General features: G+C 33.6%; 1 protein-coding gene and 1 long non-coding RNA gene across 3 annotated transcripts; one reads left to right on the top strand and one right to left on the bottom strand.

The window, feature by feature from the left end:
* Window positions 1-1,901, top strand: LOC130728932 (uncharacterized). 2 transcript variants are annotated; one of them, XR_009015827.1, is made up of 2 exons: window positions 1-607; window positions 1,000-1,901. It is a non-coding gene; the product is annotated as an uncharacterized LOC130728932 (long non-coding RNA). The 2 variants fall into 2 exon arrangements; XR_009015826.1 differs by having other exon boundaries at window positions 1-754.
* A 12,261-nt stretch (window positions 1,902-14,162) lies between these two features.
* LOC130728931 (protein DETOXIFICATION 3-like) lies at window positions 14,163-22,247 on the bottom strand. The gene is made up of 7 exons (XM_057580515.1): window positions 21,894-22,247; window positions 18,227-18,771; window positions 17,877-17,963; window positions 17,408-17,464; window positions 17,090-17,328; window positions 14,911-15,116; window positions 14,163-14,457 (listed from the first exon to the last, which is right to left on the bottom strand). Exons 1-7 carry the CDS (start codon window positions 22,143-22,145, stop codon window positions 14,407-14,409), a joined length of 1,437 nt encoding a protein of 478 aa, XP_057436498.1. The 5' UTR covers window positions 22,146-22,247; the 3' UTR covers window positions 14,163-14,406.
* Window positions 22,248-22,992: the final 745 nt, after the last annotated feature.

Below are 22,992 nucleotides of genomic sequence, written 5' to 3'. Positions count from 1 at the left end.
ATATAAGGCTCATTTCTCCTTCTGATAGCATAGTGTGTTGCGGCAGGAAAACACTGAGCTGGGAATGGGAGATTGAACCTGTTAGAAGTTGTGGGAATGGGTTGGTTGGAGAGACAACACTCAGAGACTCAACCTCTCTGTGTTGCTTTCTTTCCAATTCCGCCCATTCCTATAATTTCTAATGGCTACTCCCTTTCCCTTTGCTCTCTGAATCTCACTTCTTCATTTTCCACCCAAACACTGCTTAATTGTTTTCTCTCTACATCTTTTACTCATGCAGGATCTTGTTTAATTGTCCTTAGATTTGAGATCTGTAATTGGTAATTTTCCTTTGATATGATAAAATATGATATGTTACTGCTTAAGCATGTGACTTCAAATCCTTATCTACCTCTATACACTATACAGCTACCCTGATGTCTGATCTATAGTTGACATGTTGAATCATCTCAGTGTTTAGTGTTTCTTTTGAATTTGATGATTGTATTGACTTTTTTAGTTTGTTTACTTGTTCATACATCAAACTTTGAACAGGGCAATGGGGGCAAAGTTGGAGTCCTTTGAGATGGTACAAGGCAAAGGGAAAAGGGAGTTCTTGATACAGCAGGTAAAGGAAGAACCACCCTGAAGGTTCAATGTTGAGATGATGTGACGTGTGTATTATGCAACAAGAGATAAACCCAATTGATTATAATGATGATATAGTGCAAAGTGTACTATTATGCAACAAGATCTGATAAGAAACCAACTTCCTGTAAGTCTGTGTAACTCTGAAATTGATAACACTCATGGATCTACTAACAGCAATATTCCTAATACTACCATGAGATTGTGATGCTAATGACCATAACTCCTTGAGAGCAAACCCAAGAACAATAACTAATAAAAACTAGGGAGTAATTGGAAACTAAGATGAGTTGCAAATAGCTATTTTCAAATTTGGATGTCCGTAATTGGTTTAACTTCATACTAAGATCCAACCACATGATCTATCTTTAGGTGGAATAACTTCATTTACTAGCTGAGTTGAAAATGAATTGATGAATCTGGAACATGGACTACAAGGACTATGATTTCCATCCATATTCAGGTACCTTTGCTTGATGATGCATAGCTAGCTGGATTTAACTCGCTATCCCTTTTTTCCATCACGTTAAAAACATCATACCACATGAAAAGGTTTTTACACTTTACTTACTATTTGAAGGATGTTGCTACCTATTTCAAGAAATAGTTGAATGTCTCTTTCAACACATGTATTTCTCAGAATTCGAACTTGTGATCTCATAAAGGAGCCAAACTTGCTTGCCACTAGACCGACTCTAGATTGACACCTTGTTGCTGAGATGGGGTGGACGTGAGTAGAAATGGCAACTAGTACAAGCTAACTGGGTTTGTGGTTGCTTTTCAAATGGTTGATGTCTTTCTTGGTAAAGAAAAAAACAGAACACTCTTCGGAATGGACTGATTATTGTGGACATTCATCAGTAATATGTTTCCAAATAAGTCAGCAGAGTGATTTCTGCTATCAAAATGAGATATGGAATTTTATCTAACCTGAGATATGGAACTGCCACACAAATTCTGCTGCTTAATGATGTGAATCAAATCTTAACAATGTAGTATGTACAATGACACAACCCAATATCTAATATATAGTTTCAGTGTTGAACATTGTAGCATTTGGTGTTTCTTTTGTGTATTTTTTAACTATACTGATACTGATTTTGTTTGCTTGAACAAAAAGCTGTAAACAATGTGACTTAAAAAGATTGGAAAATCTGATTATGTTGGTGGTTGGATGTAATCTAGAAAAGGGTGGATAGAGCCAATATTTAATTTTTAGTTAATGATATTGTCTTCCCTTTGATATGTTATGAATCTTTCAAAGTGTTTTGATATCCTTATCTTAGAAATCGTAGTTGTCGAGACTTGTGAATGTAATAAAATAGCTATGGCCAAAAGTGAGGCATAAACTATATATATAAGCTCTCCATAACTGCTTATGCTATAAAATAAATTTCAATGAACTCTTCAAACGGGGCCTTAATCTGTTAGCATAATTGTTCCCATGTATAAAAGGGATATGCTAAATTGCTAATACCAATCAAAAGGAGTATCTACCTTTGAAGAAACTGTTTGGAATTGGAGTCTGAGCTTCTTGCTTCAATTGTTGTCTCAATAGAGATGTGTTAATGGGATAAAATTTTAGCAAGCATAATCACAGGTTTCCTTTGACATTCTCTCTCTCTCTCTCTCTCTCTCTTCTTTTATATAGGCAAATATTAGTGAACAATGTTAGTAAATTAGTTCACTAGGGTTTGAACTTTGTCTCATTCACCCTTCATTTCCCGCCCTTATGTCCCCCTCTTGAAACGCTTCCGAATGTGGTGTTATGAAGTTAGGTTGAAGCTGCTGCTGGGAGAAATTTGCAAAGCTGGATTAACAGAGGAATTGCTACCACTGTTTTCCTCTTCAATGCTTCATCAAGCATATCCTTTCTAAATTAAATGTGGCTGGGACAATTTCTGAAGTTTGCAATGAACAAAATCCACTGAATTTCAGTCATTTAAACATAAACCAAAAGTCTTACCTTCATTCTCTCATATCCGATCTTCCTGCCACATTGCTGCCAATTCAACCTTTCATGAACGCATAAAGCACACCGAAATTGACTACACAGCGATTCAGTTAGTTAGTTTAGCTATGATTGTAAGCAGTTGGTTTAATTAACCGAAACTAGTATTAAGTAGTTACTTAGTTAGTACTTTGTAGTATAATTCACATTGAACTATATAACCTTTGTACTGTTATGATTCACAATGAATTAAACAGTTCATTTCATTCTAATACTCCTAATTACTTCAATAATTTTGGGGAAAGCAGCATTATCATTTTCATTTTTTTGGTTGCAGTTGGGTAGAGAACTTATATTTTTGTCAAATATTGTTACTTCGTTCATAGAAAATGGGCTAAGGCCCAGCCAATACAAGATAGAGTAAGGGTTGGGAAAGTTTATGTATTGATTGGGAATCAATTAACAGAATTTTGGTGAAAGGCCCAATTTCAAAAATAAGCTGTGTCATCATAAACACTACTACTACTACTAATACGGAACATTTGCATACAGGAGGGAGAAATACTTGTCCCAAAAATTGGTTCAAATCCACAAGGTATGCAAGTTTTTAAATCTATCGAGGAATGAGCATGGTCTGAGGATAGCACAAGATGCACCTATTATTTCTCATATTTTATTTGCAGTTAATAGTATTATCTTCATTAGAGCTTCGTTTGAAGAGATGAATCATATTGATGAGCTTCCGGCTAGAAGATTAATTTTGATAAGTTACAACTTTCGTTTTCGTAAATGATGAGTTTAGAAGGCTTTCAGGAGTAAAGACGGCTGATATAGAGGTCTGGAAGAAACTAAAAAAAAAAAGAGAAAATATTATATAGAGCAGATAAAGAGGTTCTTACCAAATTGATAGTCCAAGCTATCTCATCTTATGTGATGAGACATTTTTGTATTCCAAACTCTAGTTGTTTACATATTGACGGGGAAGATAAATAAAATTTATTGGGGAGAAGAGGTATCTTAAGAGGAAGTTAAAATGAATGATGCAACATACTGTCTTAAATAAGTTTTTAGTAACAATACATTTAAAAGTAATTTTGGTACAAAAAAAAAAGTAATTTTGGTTTCCACAATCTAACTTTTATGGGTTTGACCCTACTTTACATATAATTAGGTTTTGGTCATCATTTTATAATATTCCATTGTTAAAGAGTCACGTTACGATCACCACGAGTGTAGAGTAATCTTATATGATTGACTTTGCTGTCAAATCAAATATGATAGCTAGCACTTTTTATATATAGAAAAATTTAGAGTTTGCAAAACTATAATTTAAAGTAAATTTTTAATATAAAAATTTAACTATTTTCGAAACAAAATATTTCATATAAAGTTACTCTCTAGCTAGGAATGTGATAATGCCGACGTGAGTCCCATCACTAATTTTCTTTTATAAGCCAAAGAATCCTATATAAAAGGGCATACAATGGTACCCTGACCCATATATAAGACTAACCTATTAAAAAAATTAAAGGTTGTTTATATCAATTAACAAAAGAAAAACTAAACATTATCAAAAAAAAAAAAAAAAACTAAACCCATAAGCCAAGACCATGCCAGAAGTGATGGAATACATAAACTCATATCCTCAATAATAAAATCATTACTTACACACCAAATGACCATATATTTCTCTTTTGCATTTGTTTGATTATGTAGACTTATCTTTTATCCATAGGGAAGGAAATTCCACAGCTAATTACATGGCCCGAAATGCTTCTTCTCTGTCGGACTTTATTTAGTTGGAGGAAGGTCCTTTGGGTTTGTTTGAATCTTTTGACTTTAATGTAATGACTTCATGCCAATTTAAGTTCAATGAAATAATTTTAGTTAAAAAAAACAAATAATAAAGAAATGCAAACCACAAGGCTAACAAGACCTTCCTTGAAAGCTTTCCATAAAAGAACACAATGAATTGTGAAAAATTGGTTTGACAGTCATCATATGTATACACCAAGCTAATAAAGACATTGTTGTCAAACTGATTGAGAAACAGAGCAAGAAAACAACAAATGAGAACATGATTCCTGTCCATAAACACCGTGATTTTTGGCAGTGCCATCTTAGACAAAAGGATCTTTAGAAAAAGTCTATCACCCAAAATTATTTTGATCGCATAAGTTGAGTGCATCAATAATACGGCCGAGACATCTTGTTTTCAGCAATATTTATCATGTGATAACCTGCAACGAAGAGTTAAGAAGTGGTACTTCTTATTCAAATAGTTTCCTTCTAGCTCCATACTAGATCCCATCCATTCACCATTCTCCTACTTTCCCACCTTAGTCGCCTTACTTTCTTTTTGTTCAAAAATAATGATAGCCCAAGAAACTATTTACCTAATTAATACCTCCTCCCCAACTCACAGGTCCAACTAAAACCGCATCCTAACTCCACTTTCCAAACTAACAAATCATATTTTTAAAATCCAATTAATCTCAAACTCAATATAGATAATTGATGCCCTCCAAATATTATCCCCTTTCAAAAAGTCCCTTTATTAAACAAATAACTATGTTACCATAACTCACTTTTAAAACATTTTCCCATAAATTCTCATTGCGCAACGATAACCTCAAACGCCAAGCAAAACATTAGTACTAAATTACTCCAAGTCTCTAATACTTAACCCCTCTTCATCCCTATGAATAATATTCAAATTAAACTAATTTAATTTATGCTATTTTATTTTGCTTCTCATTTCACCACGTCACTGGTTAATTAACAAGAGATATTATAGAACAGAGACTAGCTAAAACTAAAGGTATATGTGAATATAGATACCAAAATCATATTAGTTAGAGGGGAGTCGGGGAGAGATCCAAACTAAATCTAAGTGCAAAATGTTGCACTGACAACTTATTTAAGCTTTTTCTTTTCCACTTTTTCTTGGAGAGGGATCCAAATCCCTTTTTCTTTCCCTTTCTTACTTATCTTCCACTCACCATGGAAGTGAGACAGTGTCTTTATTCCTTTAGAATTGTTTGAAATGGAAAGAACCGTGTCAAAAAAAAAAAAGAGACCACTTTAATTATTCTCTGCAAAATGGACAGTGAGAGATAGTACAGCTGCCAATAATTGTTGCAGGGTGCATCGTTATCTGTCAGGAATAAGTATGGCAGCCAACCTAGACTTATCCCATTTTGGAGAATACCTTTTAATATATGCTTTCCCCATTTGGAAAGTGAAGTACAGCACTCTCTTCTCTTCACTATTCCAAATTCTCCCAGTCCCAGCTTTATGTTTTGAAGAGGGTTAGCAACAACCCCTTAAGACTAACACATTTTAATTGGTTGTTGAAATTTAGGATTAATATCTTACAAATATTAAAATAGGACTTGCTTACATAGTTGGTTAATATGACATATGTTTAATTTTATTCGAATAATGTTCTAAGTTTGAGTATTATGAATAAAAAAAATTTCATTAAGATATAATTATCTTTTCATTACATGAATGTTTCTGATTTCAGCATAAGAATTGTTTCATGTGAAAGAAGATTCTGCATCTACATAATCAATACAAGATATACTATTATATATATATGTGCCGCATGCATGAAAGATTGGAGAGGACAAATGCTTCTTGGCATGGAATCAAATAAAGAGTGACACACTAGCTATAACAAGTTGACATTGAAACAGACAGGGAAAAATCATGGGGTAGGATCAAGGGTGAGGGATAGACATGGCATGAGATGTGGAAGGAAGACGGTCGTTCAGAGTGCCACTAGCTAGTCACCGCCCCACGTGTATTTTCTGTGACCAATAGTGAATTCAAAAAGGAACAAAGATAACATATTTTATCATCCTTCTCCTTGTTTCTTGGCAAGTTGCATGTATGGGTGTTTAACTGTTTATACTTAATGAACTTAATGAAATGAGTTAGATGTGTTTTTCTAATCTTCATATATATGCTCCTAATTTTGTATTGGATACAGGGTTTAATATTTAGGAGTTTCTATTTGATTTATATTTAAAGTATAAATTTTACCCTAGAACAGAGAAAACTCAATCACATGTGAATTTTACCAACATCATTTGAAAGTTTTAGTCCTAATGCTGAAGCTAAATTGATCATAGTGCTGATTTTTGTCTAATTAGTGCCGATGTTAATTGGCAATTTTTGCATAGTAATTATTTACTTCTCTATATTAACAAGATATTTTTTAAATTTTATATTAACAATTGAATAGTAATTATTTATTTACCAAAACAAAAATTACCAAAAAAGAATAGTACTTATCTCAAAATAAAAATAATTAGAGTTTAATGATTTTATAAATATAAAAAGGACGATGATATAATTTTATTAAAATGATATGGATAAAAAAGAGAATATATTCAATAAGCTTTAAGCTATAACCTAACTCAGTTAATGTAATTTATAGCTTAAAGCTTTAAGCTAGTGGAACTTTTATCAAACACTTTTAAAAAGCTTTTTACCTAGTTAAATAAGCTTTAAACTAGTTAAATAAGTTATAAACTAGCTGAAATGACATGTCAAACATAGTCTGAATGTATTGATTAGATTGTTAAGGAAAATTGCAAATGTAATAATGGCACTCCACATTTATATGGAGAAATTTTTTACTACTTGGTCAAAGGGTGTGATGTCAGGGAGGTGAATCTCTGGTCTTGTAGTAGCGGTTAAGTTTGCCTTCAAGTTATATGTACTCCATTGGAAAAAAACAATCAATAATACCTTTGAGGTAAACTTACGCCTAACTAAAATTCTATCTTATATATTGCTTATTAGAAACCCCATCTATAACTACCTTACATCTGTTATTATATAATTGTCCAAAAAGTGAAGAAATATATATATTAAGGACTGCAATTAATTTTATTAATTTTTATTAAAGTATTATTTGTTTTTATATTTCATCCTTTAAAATGTATTTTATTTTTCCTCATTTATTGTTCCTGCAAGGACATTTCTTGGAAAAACATCATTTAATGTTCTCTTGAAACTCTAAGTGCAAAGATATATATGAATAAATTTTTTTCTTCAAAGTTGACAGTTAATAAGGAACGAAGGTAGTAGTTATTTGCATATATACCTGCAAATCTCACACTCAAAATATTAAGTCTGAGCGTGAGGGATTTGTTGCGACTAGAGATATAACTAATATATAAGAATAAACAACCTTCATCATTAATTAGCTATTTAATACGATATAAAATTAGGTGAAGTAGTTGGTTGATTCTTATTAAACACCGAATGGAGTAATTACTTATTGTTTAGTAGTAACTAATTAACTTTTGCCTAGAATTCTCCAATGATTGAGAGCTAAAGAGAAGTGGACTATATTCTTCTTGATATGCTTATACCACTAATGGCAAGAGTGAATATAACAGATTCCCCGTGCAATATCATTCAACACTGTATTCCAAGTTTCAATGAATTGCGATACCATTTTTGGGATTCACAGTGCTGAATAAAATTGCATAAAATTTTCGGACGTTTAACACAAGGCACAATTATTTGTATCCATGTGAGTGTTTACAATCCTTCTATTTTGAAAAAAAAAATCTTAGTAATGAAATGGATGATGTGATAAAAAATATAGAGAATCTACTTGTTAACATAGTTAATCTTTACTCATAACTCGCTTCAAGCAAGCATATCACATAAGATAATGAGACCCTTGCTCAGAGTTTTCTCAAAAAAAAAGCTTTAAACGTGAGCAGATTCAAAAAAACAACATTGTTGAGTACGATGAAGTCTCGCTCCAAGCTAGCTTCAAGCAAGCAATACATAGAAACAACAAAAGAAGCTCGCTCCGAGCTAGCTTCAAGCGAATAAAGCGGCTTGAGGATTCTTCACTGTGAAGGAAAGCTTGCCTAGAGCGACTCTAAAGCTCTTAATAAAGGTCTGGAACTCATTTTTCTTAGATCCTTAATAAAGGCTCAAAAAACTAGAGAAGAAGCTCTAGAGGTCAGATTCGGCTGCGAGACATCGCACCCGTTTCGGTTATTTTAGTTCCTTATATATCTCTATTTGTAAGGCTACTTATAGCTATGCATAGCTAATTTAGTTAGATGTAATTGTTTTAATATTTATATTTCATCTGATCTCCCTTTAATACAAAAGCATGTTTCTTGTGTATGATTTAGTGATTCCCTTTTGATCTTCATTCTATATATCATATTGGTCTCCTAAGATATTTTGCTAGATTTAACTTGTGAGTGACAACATACGATATTTTGAGTATCAAATTAATAGAGTTAATCACCTAATAATCCTAATTTCTAGTCCTGACTATAAGCTATGTTTGACATGTCATTTCGGCTAGATTATAACTTATTTAACTAATTTAAAACTTATTTGATTAGTTTAAAAACTCTATAAAAATGTTTGGTGAAATAACTTATTTCAGTAGCTTAAAGCTTTAAGCTTTAAGCTATCTCAGGTAGCTTAAAGCTTATAGCTTATTAAATATACTCTCATTTCTATTCTTATTATTTTATTAAAATTCTACCTTTAGCCTTATATGTTTTTTACTAAACCTATTTACTTATTAGTTATCACACTTGTCTCATATGTACACCGTTTTCGCATACAAATAATTATCACTTTAGAATAAAACAAATAATTTTATATTACAAATTACAAATTATTTATTTTATTCAATTTAATTTAATAAAAATATAGAAAATTAAATAAGTAAAAATTAATATTATATTTTTAAGGTGATAAATAAGTTGAAAAAAATTAAAATATTTATAATAATTTTAATATTAATATCATATAGGTATTAATGTGAAAATAAAGTAATATTAAATATAAAAATAATTATACAAGTATGTTCTTTTATGTCATTTTAATTTCAGCTTGTTCAACAGCTAGTTTTACCCAAACACTTTTGTTCCAATTACGTATCTTTTCAGCTTTCAACTAATTCATCAGCTTTCAGCTAGCTTTTCAACTATCAATTAACTTATTAACTTTCAGCTAGCTTATCAGCTAGTCGTGTCAAACACAGCCATAAATTTCATGATAACTTTTTATTTTAATCATGTGAACCATTCATATAATGTTTATAATTTTTACTATTCAGTCTTCTCTTATGCGAGACATCGATATGATGTAAGATTGAATTGGTGTACATGATTCACATGCTGGAATATGATATGTTTTTAAATCACTAGCAAAAAAGTTAATCAATAAACTCTAATCTCAATAAGTTCTTGTACATGTCATTTGCTATCAATTTATTTATTTTCAATTATTTTTATGTTTTTGAGCAATCAATCAAAACTATTCAACTTATCACTTGAGTCCAATTGTCCAAAAGCTATCAAATAACATTAGTATCAAATCTCTATGTGAATAAATGAATATGACAAAATCCTTACGCGTCATATTGCAATTGAATCTTGAAAATTTTGAAAATATATAATATCAATGTAAAAAATTAACTCATCAATTGATCGGTTCCAAGTTCAATCGACGGTCCTATCCAGTTTTTAAAAATTAAAACTATGATTTTTTCACCAAAAACTTGCTACATATTGATTTTATTGTAACTTATCCCTAATTTTCTTCTAGTAAATACTTTAACTAAAACTGTAAATTTTCATATTTTCTTTTTTGAAAAAGAAATTCTTCATTGTTGCGGCACGTCTCTCTAGGTATAATCGGTAAGGATAACTTTGTTTTATTTTAGACTAACTCATTTGTCGTTTTCTTTTTCATACGCATGGCTATGAGTGACATTATCGTAGCCGCAGTAACAATTTACAAGGCAAACTGAACACTGGGAAGTGGGATGTGTGAACGCAAGAAAGTGGTGAGTATGGGTAATGGTTTCGTATTCTTATTGATCAGTAAAAGGGTTCTAAGTGTCAAATATACATGTTTTTTTTTTTTTTTTTGAAACTGTCAAATATACATGTTGAATTTAATGTCAATTCACATTCAAGTTCAACTCATCAGCTTTGCTCAGAAAATCTTACATCTCAATTAATTGTATGTTTTTTTAGAAAGCAAAAATATATACTCCCTCCGGTCCTATTTATAAGCAACAAAAAAAAAATTCACATAGTTTAAGAAATGTAGTAAAACTAGATAAAATGCATTAAATTTGTCTTGAATCAAAATAAACTTCCAAAATTACCCTTTGTTATTCATGTTGGAAAGTGGGAAAGAGAGATAATAATTAATGAGACACATTTTACAAGTTAGAATTAATAAGGACATCATTGGAAAAAAATAATTAATATAGTTCAAACTTTCATTTGGTTCTTATAAAAAGGACCAAGATTTTTCTTCACTTTCATGCTTATAAATAGGACCGGAGGGAGTATATTAGATAAATAATACTCCTCCATTTCAGAAAGTTTGTAGTTTAAGGTTGTGGCACAAAGAGTAAGAAATCAATTATCTATAGTATAATTTGACTAGATTGCCCTTATTTACTTTTACTAGTATGATGTACAACTATTAAATTATACTCCCTCCGGTCCTATTTATAAGCATGAAAGAGAAGAAAAATCTTGGTCCTTTTTATAAGAACCAAATGCCCTTATTAATTCTAACTTGTAAAATGTGTCTCATTAATTATTCACTCTCTTTTCCACTTTCCAACACTAATAATAAAGGGTAATTTTGGAAGTTCATTTTAATTTAAGACAAATTTAATGCATTTTATCTAGTTTAACTACATTTCTTAAACTATGTGAATTTTTTTTTGTTGCTTATAAATAGGACCGGAGGGAGTACTTAGATAGAAAAGAATGTAATTAATAGAGAAGAGTTGTGGTTGGTTAATATGGAAGGTGATAAGTGAGAGAAAATGTATTAAATGAGGATAGAGGTGGAAAAAATTAGCAAAAAACGTATTGATTTTCTAAAACAACAAACATTTTGAGATATTGAAAAATGATGTAAAACAACAAACTTTCTGGAACGGAAGGAGTAGATAATACAGCCGGTACTCAACATAATGAGCAAAAACGCCCCTCTAATAATTGTATGTTAATTTGGATTTTTGTTGAATTTGAAGTTGATACTACTATTCAATATGAATTTAAGATGATAAAAGCTCCTTAAAAATGGAGATAATTAAGTGATTTTAAAGTCCCAAGAGATAGTCTTGCACTTACCACTATAATAATTTTAGAAAATAAAAAAATAAAAATAAAAAATAAGATGATACAATCTTACTGCTTCAATATAATTCACATTAATTAATATGTAAAATTAGATTCTAATAGTAATAAATTAAAGATACATGAAATCACATCTTTGTATCAACACAAAAATAAATATTTATTTAATTAAAATTAATTGGAGAGTGCTAAAACAACAACTTTTCTAGAACAGAAGAAGTATATGGAAAAATATACTAGTAAGTATTTTCAAACATTCTGCTTAATCACGTTTGCTATGGTGCAAACGCACAAACAAAGACACTGAATTAAGAAAGGCATCATGCATGAGTTTTCCCTATAAAAAGGGTCACAGATGAGACATCTTTCCATATCAATAGCTCCAAGGTCTCTTCCTTTCTGTTATACAAACAACAAGGAAACCAAATGACCGTCCCTAGACCCCTTCCTAATCTCTTCACATCAATCCCCGAGAGTTCAAGAACATGCATATATAGAACCGAGTTTCAACCTTTATTTGGAGTTTAATTTCCGTCATTTAATTTTTCCTGTATAAATGGTGTTTAATTTCTCTCGCTTATCTTAATTACATTGATTAATTTCTTGTGAAGGAGGAGGAGGCTTTAGGGACGCTGCTGACAGAAGATAGAGAGCACAGATGATGAAATGCATGAAAGGGAAATTGCATCTCACTCCTTTGTGCTCTCTAGTCTTCTGTCATCACAATCGCCCAGCCCCCATTCTCATCTTCCATTTCTGTAGTGCAGTTTAGGGGAATTGTTGTGACTTGTGACTTATCTTATACTTGTCATTATCTTTGCTTCACATATATAGATTGATTACTTCACATATAAAATCATTGATTCTTTATACTTACAACTTTGCACGAATAATTAAAATGTGCTGTAGAATGTGTATAACACTTTGCAAGGGGGATCTTGCAACCAGCTTCATATCTTTATGCACTTACAGGTTTCATGTGGAAGACTCTTCACGTTTATTTTTTCAGTGCTATATAAGTATGTTCTAGATCTTGTCTTGTAACGGAATAGGTATATCGTCTGCAATGATTTACAACGCCCTAGGAGAATTATTTTACTCAATTTTAAGGTCCTTTTTCTGTTTTGTGAATAACTAAAATGATAGTGATTTGGCACGCAATAATATGGTCTTAATAAACTGATTTTCAGTCCCCAGGGTAAAGTGCTATCTGACATTCTCTAAACCTTGGTCTATGTTTGTTTTTCTGTTTGCAATGTTGTTGGTGGCACTATAATTAGTCGGATTCACTATGTCAGAAGCAAAGCCTTCAATGGAGGACAAATCTAGTGAAGAAAGGTGCCATGAAACCGGTGGAATGGAATAAACCAAAACTAAGCTAAGTGTGGATGCTAAAGAAGTTCACAACCGGTATGAAGAATCCAAGTCAGAAAGAAGACATCAAGTTGACAAGATAAATGAAAGGGTATCCGGCAAAGGTCTATTCGGCACTTCTAAGACAAGGTATCAGAGAATTATCAAATGTTAGCAAGGCCAGCATCAACAAATAGCATGGAAAAGACTTTAGGCTATTTTGAAGATCCTAAGTGTGCACACTGAAAGCAAGCTGTTTCAGCACAAACCGCTTTGGCATTATCGAATGGTTAATTACCAAATCGTGGCTTCTAGAGTCCACACATACTTGAAGCAGAGGCACATTCTGGTGCGGCAAATTGTACAGTTGTAGTTAGGACTTAAATTTTAGCATGTGTGTGATTATGTATTCGGCGGCTACACCCCATCGCTCGAGGAATTTAGGAGATAGTGCAAATAGTGCTCAAGTTTTAGAGTTGAGTCTTTCAATTTCTCCTATAAATAGGAGTAAGAAAGATTTAGTCAATGTGAGCAGTCAAGTTTCCAATAAACTCCAGCCACTTTATTTCAATTTCGTTGTAATTTTTAACTTCTGCAATTTCAATTCATGTGTTTCCTTTAAATCCTCTTACCTTTCACAAATTGCTAGTGTTTGATCATTGTATAAACACAACCTTCCATGCTTCAAACCTTTACTTTCATCATGTTTTCCTTTCAATCCTCTTTCGAATATTTTGACATATTTCTTATCTTGGATTTTGTTGTGGTTAGTTTCTGCTGTGTTAAAATCACTTTTTTTAATTAACTTTTATGTAGCTTCCCAACTTCATTCATTGCAGCATTGGTTAGGTTATGTTTATTCAATATTCATAGATGAGTTAGTGTAGTATGCTTCCTGCTTTTCTTTTACCCTATTTCGTCATCCTCTAAACTTAGCCATTTCTTGAGTGGTCTGTCATTTGCGGTATTTTAGCTGCACATGAAAAGTGCATAGAAGGTTACATTGTAGCAAGCAGAATCCTCCAACGTCAAAACTCTCACATTTAACCTCATGAAGATGCAAAAGAAACTCAAATATCTATAATTAATATATGTTCTATATTGCTATTTCACTCCTACAAAGTTACTTCTAAACATTTGGATACCAAATCCGCATAGAGCACACACCCCGCTGACATCCGAACTAAGAATTTGATGTGGTGCGATAAAAAAAATAGAAATAGAGGAAAAATTTGGATGTTGTGGGGTGTCTAAGTGTTTAAACTTTAAATGTCTAAAGTATCATTATCAAACTATATGTGCTTAAGAACCAGCTGCATCAGACTCAGATGTTCTCACTGTTGCCAAGGGTGCCTGCAAATTATAGGAACTGTCACAAATCTTGAAAATCTGCTATTAACATAACAATTGCAACTGGGAAAAACCAAAGACGTTCACTATTTTAGACTATTAGCATGTTTGGATTCATGGTGACACACAATCCAAAGCATGAGAACTGTAGAAGCTACACTATCAGGACATTTTGTTTTCTCATGTAAAATCAAGCATCCACTATGTAGCTTCCACATAAGTCATTATGGGGGTTTACACTGGAGAACCAAACATGTTGTATGTTAAAATATTTAGGAATGGAATCAAAATTAACAATAGGATTCCAATGTTCCATTTTCAACAAATCAAAACCATTCTCCTTTAGATCACTTTCCATCAATGCATCATTCAATTATGTCAGTTCTTGATTGTTTTTAACTGATTTTTTAGGAAGCTGTAGAATGAAACAATAGGTAAACACAAAAAAGTGAAAACCTGTTTTTCCCATTTTGTAAATGCTGTTAACAAGGCAAGCACAAGAGTTTGTGTTGTAGACCCTGTCAATATTCCAATCCAGAGGCCTTTAGCATTTAACTTCAGAACAAAACCCAACAAGAGAGCCACAGGGATACCAATAGCATAGTATGCTAAAAGGTTAGTAACTGCCCCTATCTTCTGCCATCCAGCGCCTCTGGCAACCCCTGATTCATTGAACACAATTGGGAGCCATGAACCTTATCATTATTATTGTTATCATTGAATCAAAATGATTGTCATTCCCATCACAAAATTAAGCACATTCCACAATAATCACATAACATGCATGGATACAAGTAATAGGATGTTAGACTCGTGAGTCTATGCAGACTCGTTTTGGGTAGGTTGACTCAACTCGTCGAGTTGACTAAAAAAAACACTAAATAAAAATTGTCATGGTGTATAAAGATAACCTATTGTGGCAATCAAGGAGACATTAACCAAATAAATTCAACATCCAATCTCATAATAAAACAAAGTTCAACAAAATACATTAATAATCGAAGTATCAAACCATGAGTTCTTAGAGACTAGAGTAATAAGGAGTTAAAGAGAGTTGCTAAGCATTAGATCCACCAACCGGACATTTTAGATTCTGAAATCATCATTTTTAAACAACAACAAGGACAAGAGAAAACAAATAGAGAAGCAGCAGTCAAGCACGAAGAGAAGAACCTATTGGGGAGATAAGGGAGCCCATGGGCCAAGAAAACAAGATACCACGAGAACCAAACACCACATCTTTACCCACAACCTAAAGGAGCTGGGTATATGAGTCACATCTCTTATATAGTCTTCACTTCATTCAGATTTAACCAATGTGAGACTTCAACTCACACTTGAATTCTCAACATTCTCCGCCTCAAGTATGAGTCACCACTACATTATAATGCTCTCCCTCAGTGGAAGCTATCCACACTTACACCGTTGTTCGCTTCACTGCGTCAAGGAGACTCAGCGTCTGGTCACACCTCCAAGATGACTTTCGACACACGGAGCAGTCACATTATGGCCGCACTAACCATCACCTCTGATACCACGTTGGGGAGACATGGGAGTCGATGGGCCAAGGAAACAAGACACCAAGAGAATCTGACACCACATCTTTTCCCAAAACATTAAGGAACTTATGGGTCACATCTCTAATAGAGTCTTCACTTAACCCATATTTAACCAATGTGGAGCTTCAACTCACACTTGAATTCTCAATAGAACCAGGGGCTAGGGAAGAAGAACAAACAAGAGCAAGGTGCAAGAACCAGGAAGATCAAAGACTAAAAGAGATTCAGAGTGAGAACACTCACTATGATGCAAATCCCACAAAGCAGAAGCAAGGCCCGACGCGACGACGACTCTTAAGTCCTAACGACGGTAACATCTCCCTCGCGTAGGTGTGTGTGTGACTGTTTTCTTCTTAGGTTTCAAACAATGGGAGAAGAACCCTATTCACTGTGTGTTTGAAGAAAAAATTGAATAAAAAAACCCAAATTACCCTCTTCAAATTTGGGGATTTAGGTCAAAATCAGAATCTTCACAGACTCGCAAACTCACCCTGAACTCGCGATTCTATGTGAGTCTACTGGTGTGTGCTCAAGCCAAGAAAATATTGAGTTTGTCAACAAGTTCATTTAATTTTGGGACCTAGAATATTAGACTCGGATGAGTCTATGAGTTAACTCTCTAGTTTGATAACCCTAAACTCCTCAAATGTGAACGTGTAATTTAGAGAGTAAGACAGCTTAAATTAAGCGATTCTGGCAATGAACACTTATCACAAGTTTATTATAGAAGCTTACTGAAGTAAGCTCAAAATAGGTAAGTGTATGTGCTTATTAAGCTAATCTAAGCAGCTTATGAAAATATTAAGATAAGCTTAAAATAACTAGTAGATAGGCCATAAGCTATTTTCATAATTACCCAAGCACTTGCACAAGTGTTTACCTACCCAAATAAGCTTTATCAAATACATTTTAAATGTAGAATTATAACTGTTCATTGAAAATAAACGATTGAGATTTTAATAACTTAATAGTTTGTTATACATGTTCCTATATTCTATCACAATTTTAAGAACTGATTTTTCAATCAACACTTATTCAAATCTAGTAAGCATATATAGTGTTCAATGATGACTTACCACTCAAAACTCCTAGGAAACTATCCACACAGACAGAGAGACAAAGGAGGGGAACTATCTTTGCAACAGAATGGACAACTTCCAAATCATTGCTAAATGCAAATCCCAACACATGACGGCAGCAAAAGAGTGCAGAGCTAAGGATTATGGCATCTAAAGTTGCTAGAATAATCACAGCAAAAATAGCATCTCTAGCTTCCTTTGGTTTCCCTGCCCCTAACTCATTTGAAACTCGTGTACTACAAAATACAAAAGTATGATATCATATTAGTATATGCACTTGGTTTTTCATCTCAATATGTATATATGGAAGCATACCTTACTGCAGCACCAACTCCATATGGAATGAAAAAGTGCAGGTTGCAAAGGTTAAGGCTGCTCAAAAAGCAAACAAAAGTCAGATTAATCCTTGAGTTTTCAGATAGTTACTTACGGCTTGTTTGAGAAAAATGTTTTTTATTTTCACTTCCTGTTTAGCTCTTTTCACTTTAAATTAAAAAAAAATGTCACATTATTTTCAAACTTGGTATAGGAAACAGCCAAAAAGTTTCACTATTTCTTATATAAATCATTTAAGCAAGGAACAAAGTGAAAATAAGGTAATATTATTTTTGTAACTATGTTTGGATCAACTTCATTTTCCTCATAATCAATTCTAGCATGTGTTAGCTTCCAGAGAAGCGTCTCTTGACGAATCAATTGTACAAGGTTTTCCACACATGCACTAAAATTTAAATCTGAAAACATCTTCTCAAACTAAACAAAACAAGATCCAGAAGGAACAAACCAAATTGACAGAACGGAGGTTTGAAGTTGGGGATTTGGCAAAAGTCCACCAAGTATTACTAGCAGCTCAAAGGACCACCACTCCAAACTGCATCCATTAAGAAAGAAACATGTTAGACAAACAAGACGCCTAAATGTAAAGAAGAGAAGCACAACTGACACTATGTTTGTATACCAGTTGGCACCAGTGTAAACAGCCGTTGACACTCGGAAATAAAAAATGAAAGGAACTCTTCTTATGAATTGTAGTGAAAGTTCGTTTACGTTGCACTCATAACTCAACTGGTATCTAAACACACACTACTGAGTCATTAACTCCCCAATCATACAAGTGCAAAACTAGAAACTTACCAAACCATAAGAGCTGAAGGGATGGCTAAGAAGAAGAACTCTTTGATGCTACTTAGAGGAATCATCCCTATGACTATCTTACTTCTCTGACATGCTGGAGAATATTTGATATAAAGTCCAAATAATATGACAGTAAGATAATATGAAATTGAAATGGATAATGCTGCTCCATCTCTACCAAGGCCAAATGGAAACACCAATACCCAACAGATGGGTATGTGCAAAATTAAAACAATGACTGAGATTACAAGCATGGGAAAGATCAGAGTCTGAGTCTGGAAATAACGAATCAAAGCTTGAAGAGCAGCATAGCCAAAGAGTGAGGGAATGAGCCAAATGCAGTATTTTCCAGCCACTAGTGAAATTGCATGGTCTTGCCCCAAAAGAACAAGCAATTTGTCCATGAAGATCCATAGGATTGAAATTGGAATGCAGCTTAAGATCAGAGAGACTATTGCACAGAATGTGTAGCTTCCAAGCTTGTGATATTGCTCTGCACCAAATGACTGGCCACATAGAGTTTCCAAAGCACCAGCCAGTCCTATCTGAATTTCATTTCAAGTTAAGTTAATGAGAACACTAGAAAAAACATAACACTGTTGATATCATATTAATTGATCAAATGATTATGGACTTTATAAAGTAATTTAAAATAATTCTCTGTTTAACAAATTACAAAATAACAAATATATATTATAAATATCATTAATATTTCTCTTTTGGTTAAATGTTTTCATATTATATATATATATATATACCAAGATATCCTTCCAACTAGTAGCCGTGAGACTAATTCCTTGCCTCGATCACGGTCATCGCACTAAGCAGTAAGGCTGGCCGATGAGTTTTCTGCATTCACGAGAGTTGGGATTCCATCCCCTAACCACTTGCTTCAGATATGATCTGTTAACCACTACGCCAACCCACTAGGTTGGTGCACAACAACTTTGTATATGTTTCACCAACACATATAGCATGTGTTTGGATATATGGTGAAAAACCAAGATGAAACAAAAATCACGGCGAACAACAGAAGCAACTTCCATTTCCCTTTCCCTTAGCTTTACTTAATTAATTACCAGTATGCTAAAGCCTTTGACATCTGCAATGGATGTGGCTAAGGCAGCCCCAGCAAGGGAGAGTTCTCAATCATGGAGATGTCCAACCATCATCAAAGAAACAACTTGCAGCAAGAACTCCGACACCGTCACCACCACCAATGGTCCCGCCATCAAGCTCACCTTCTTTAGCTCTTGAAGAAAAGCCACCCTAGCTATATTATTTGAGACAGACTCCACAGGAACAGCAAGTTTTGGTTGTTGAGATTCATTGGTAGATGCTGCAGGGAGTTCCAAATCCATGCTTGACCAAGCCAATCACTTTTTTTGCCTTTCAGCGAAGTGAGAATTTAAGAATGCTACTGGTTGAAATTTTTAAGGTGGATTACTTGCATGCTAATTAAGCAGTGTTGAATTCTACGATCTGGTTTACTTGCAAGTATTTTTTATTGAATTGTATATTTGTATACTAAGAAACAAGGATAATATTCTTTTGGGGACACATAAGAAAATGATATAAAAACATTTATTCTTGTCTTTTCAAGGCTGTAAACAATAAGTTGATCAGGAAATAATAGAAATATCAATAGATTATCAAAATTACCCTAGCCTGATTGATTTGGGTAATTTGTATCATGATTGTATATTGCAATTCCAGCTTTTGTCATGTATTGGTGTTTTTTTTATTGATGATGGTATAATGGTGTTGTTGCTGTAGCATGAGTTTATCTTTATTTGCACACACGATGTAAATGAAAAGAATCTATAGTTAAGTTTTGTAGCACAACGATACACTGATCAATCGTAAGAACCTAAGTTATCAAACACACACACTTGAGGGGCTCTGCCCCTTCTGAGTTACCGAGTGGCGGTAACCGGAGCATTGCAAGAGCATGCCTTCAAAACCAAACTAAGAGTGTGCGGCTAAGACCCCGGTCCTCGAGTCATTACAGGGTCTTAGTCCGATCGATGAAAATGATCTATTTCTAGACCACCTCCCAAGGTACCTCAACATTAAAGGTCACTCGTACCATCGTGAACCCAAGTGTTCCGGCTGGTTCATAAAGCCAAAAAGCTCAATAACATCTCAGTCGACCAAAAGGCATCACGAGCAAGTTGGTGTCATAAGAAAGAACTGAATGACTTAGAAAAGGAACGATCTGTTCTAGCTAGCGGCCGGGCATCCCTACAACAGCCTAGGCCATAAGATTTAAGCAAGGTGACTTGTCGCCAACCTTGCGCCCGGAATGACCTTCATGATGGCTTCCACAGGACTTGCAGAGGTAATGGCAAGAGATCCCAAGCCTATAAATACATGTGTGGTCATTCATTTACTTAACACACTATTCATTCTTACAATCTCTAAGTTCTTATAAGATTCTGAGATTCTCTCCTAACTTTCTTACTGAGTGGAGAGTCGGAGTGTCTTCTACAGGTACACCCCCCCCCCGTCATATTCGAGCATTTTCTCCGTGCCAGCACCACCATCTCATACCACACACCACCGTAGAGAGAGAAAAAAGAGAACTCTCAAGTCCAAATCCGGGAAAAACACCCAGGATCCAAGAACAACAGTTCACAATAATAAATAGCCTTCCATAACCCCCAAAAATCATAAAGCCAATTATTTTCACACTAAATAGGCAATAAAGGACATAATGACACCAAAAATTCCTAGCAACCCAAGAGACAAGGGTAAGACCTATAAGAAGACAAAGGAGGCTAGGGAAATATCCTCTTCACTCTAACACTAATTCCGGACCTAAGCTTAATGATTTATCTATAAGTTTGGGAATGGGACCCCAAATTTATAGAGAACAAAATCTATACTTTTAAGATTGTATATTATCTCAATGAATAATTTAAATTAGATTTAACAACAAAGCAATAAACTCAATCAATCAAAAAAAATTGGACTCTTGTAAGAAAGATTATGTTTAGATTCAAGTATAACATTAATTTTTTAAAACAGCAAAATGCATTTTATTAATAGATATATAACTGGGAAAAGACTATGAGAGAAAATCACTCTCTCATTAGAAAAACGCGAAATAGCGTCGGCCAAATATCAACGCTTACAACGTAGGAGCAAGGGTTAAAAGGGTGATTCTAAGTATTAGCATCGCTCAGCAGACTCTAGGCCTACTAAACCCGCTGAAGACGTTGGACGACATAAAGTCATAAATGCTAGAGTCAATCGTATAATTAAGTCGACGTTATGTAGAGCTAATTTATATGACCAACTCTAGTTAGCATCGCCTACAGCCTGACTAACACTAATATGAACTGTCAATGCACAAATGATGATGACATACACCATTTGATCACAGTTTACATTTACAGATACTCTCGACGAAACCAAACACTACGTCTAACTTGAAGTTACTACATTAGGGTTTAATGTCTATACTTGTTCACTATAATTTTGTACTTACTGTGCTTTCTCATGGTGTATCCAAATGTGCCTTTAATCATTTTGAATCGCACCCTCTAAAATCTAAAAGCATGTGACAGGTATAAAAACTAACTTTTGAGATCAAAGATAAAATGCATTTTTTTAAGTAGAAAAAAATTAATGGGGGCAAAGGAAGGAAAGGAATTTTAGTTACCAGAATGCTAAAGCCGGTGACATCTGCAAAGGAGGTGGCTAAGGCAACACCAGCAAGAGAGAGTTGATCGAGATGTCCAACCATGATCAAAGACACAACTTGCAGCAAGAACTGAGACACAGTCACCACCACCATTGGTCCTGCCATCATACTCACCTTCTTAAGATCTTGAAGAAAACTGCTACTCTTTGACCATGCTGCTATCACCTCCTCCTTCTGGCTGCTCAGTTTCGGCAACAAAGGCTCCTCCATTTTCCTTAATTCCTTACTTCTGAGTTTGCTAATTATGTATGCAGTATCAGAAGTTGAAGGGGTGAATTTCTATGGAGAGTTTTGCAAACTAAATATGTTGAAGGATTTTTAAGATAACTTTTTTTAATAGCTACAGCTACTTTAGTCAGTATGCCGCGTAACATCTTATAAAATCTGAACGACATTGACAAGTGTATTAAATTCACACCGGCATCCGCAATGTGTCATCCCACTAATTATACTTCATATTTCATATGGTGTTCCTAAATATAAGACTTATTATAAAAAATTGTGTTTATTAAAAATTCACTTTTTATTTCCACTAATCACAATTCTTATAAATTAATTGACCAATAATTTTCATTCTCTCTCTTTCATATGACTCATATTAAATAAGGGTGTTTCAGTCAAATTGTAACATCAATTAATGAATTCTAAAACTTTGTGAAAAAACTAAAACTACTATTGTTTTGGAACGGAGAAAGTATCAATTAATGAGAGAAAATGACAAAGTGTAAATAGGAAAGAATATATGCATTTTTAAAAAATCATTACACTAATTAGTTACATTAAGTGCTTTCTTAATAAGCGCAATTTTTTGGAATAAGTCTTATATTTAGGAACGGACATATGGAGTATAATTAGTGGGATGACACGATGCGGATGCCGGTATGAATTTAGTACCATTCCACTGTATTGAGGATTAAAGTACCTCTTATACTCCCTTTTAATACATTGTTTGCTTATAAAAAATAGTGATATAGGCAGTTACATCAAGACACTACATGCCAAATTATAAAATTGGAAAGCTTAATTCACGATACTGTATTTTGGAAATTCCAAAGAG

Source organism: Lotus japonicus, chromosome 1 (assembly GCF_012489685.1).
Source record: "Lotus japonicus ecotype B-129 chromosome 1, LjGifu_v1.2".
Taxonomy (NCBI): domain Eukaryota; kingdom Viridiplantae; phylum Streptophyta; class Magnoliopsida; order Fabales; family Fabaceae; genus Lotus; species Lotus japonicus.
The sequence above is the reverse complement of the archived record's forward strand: the minus strand, read 5'-3'. Positions and strand labels throughout refer to the sequence as shown.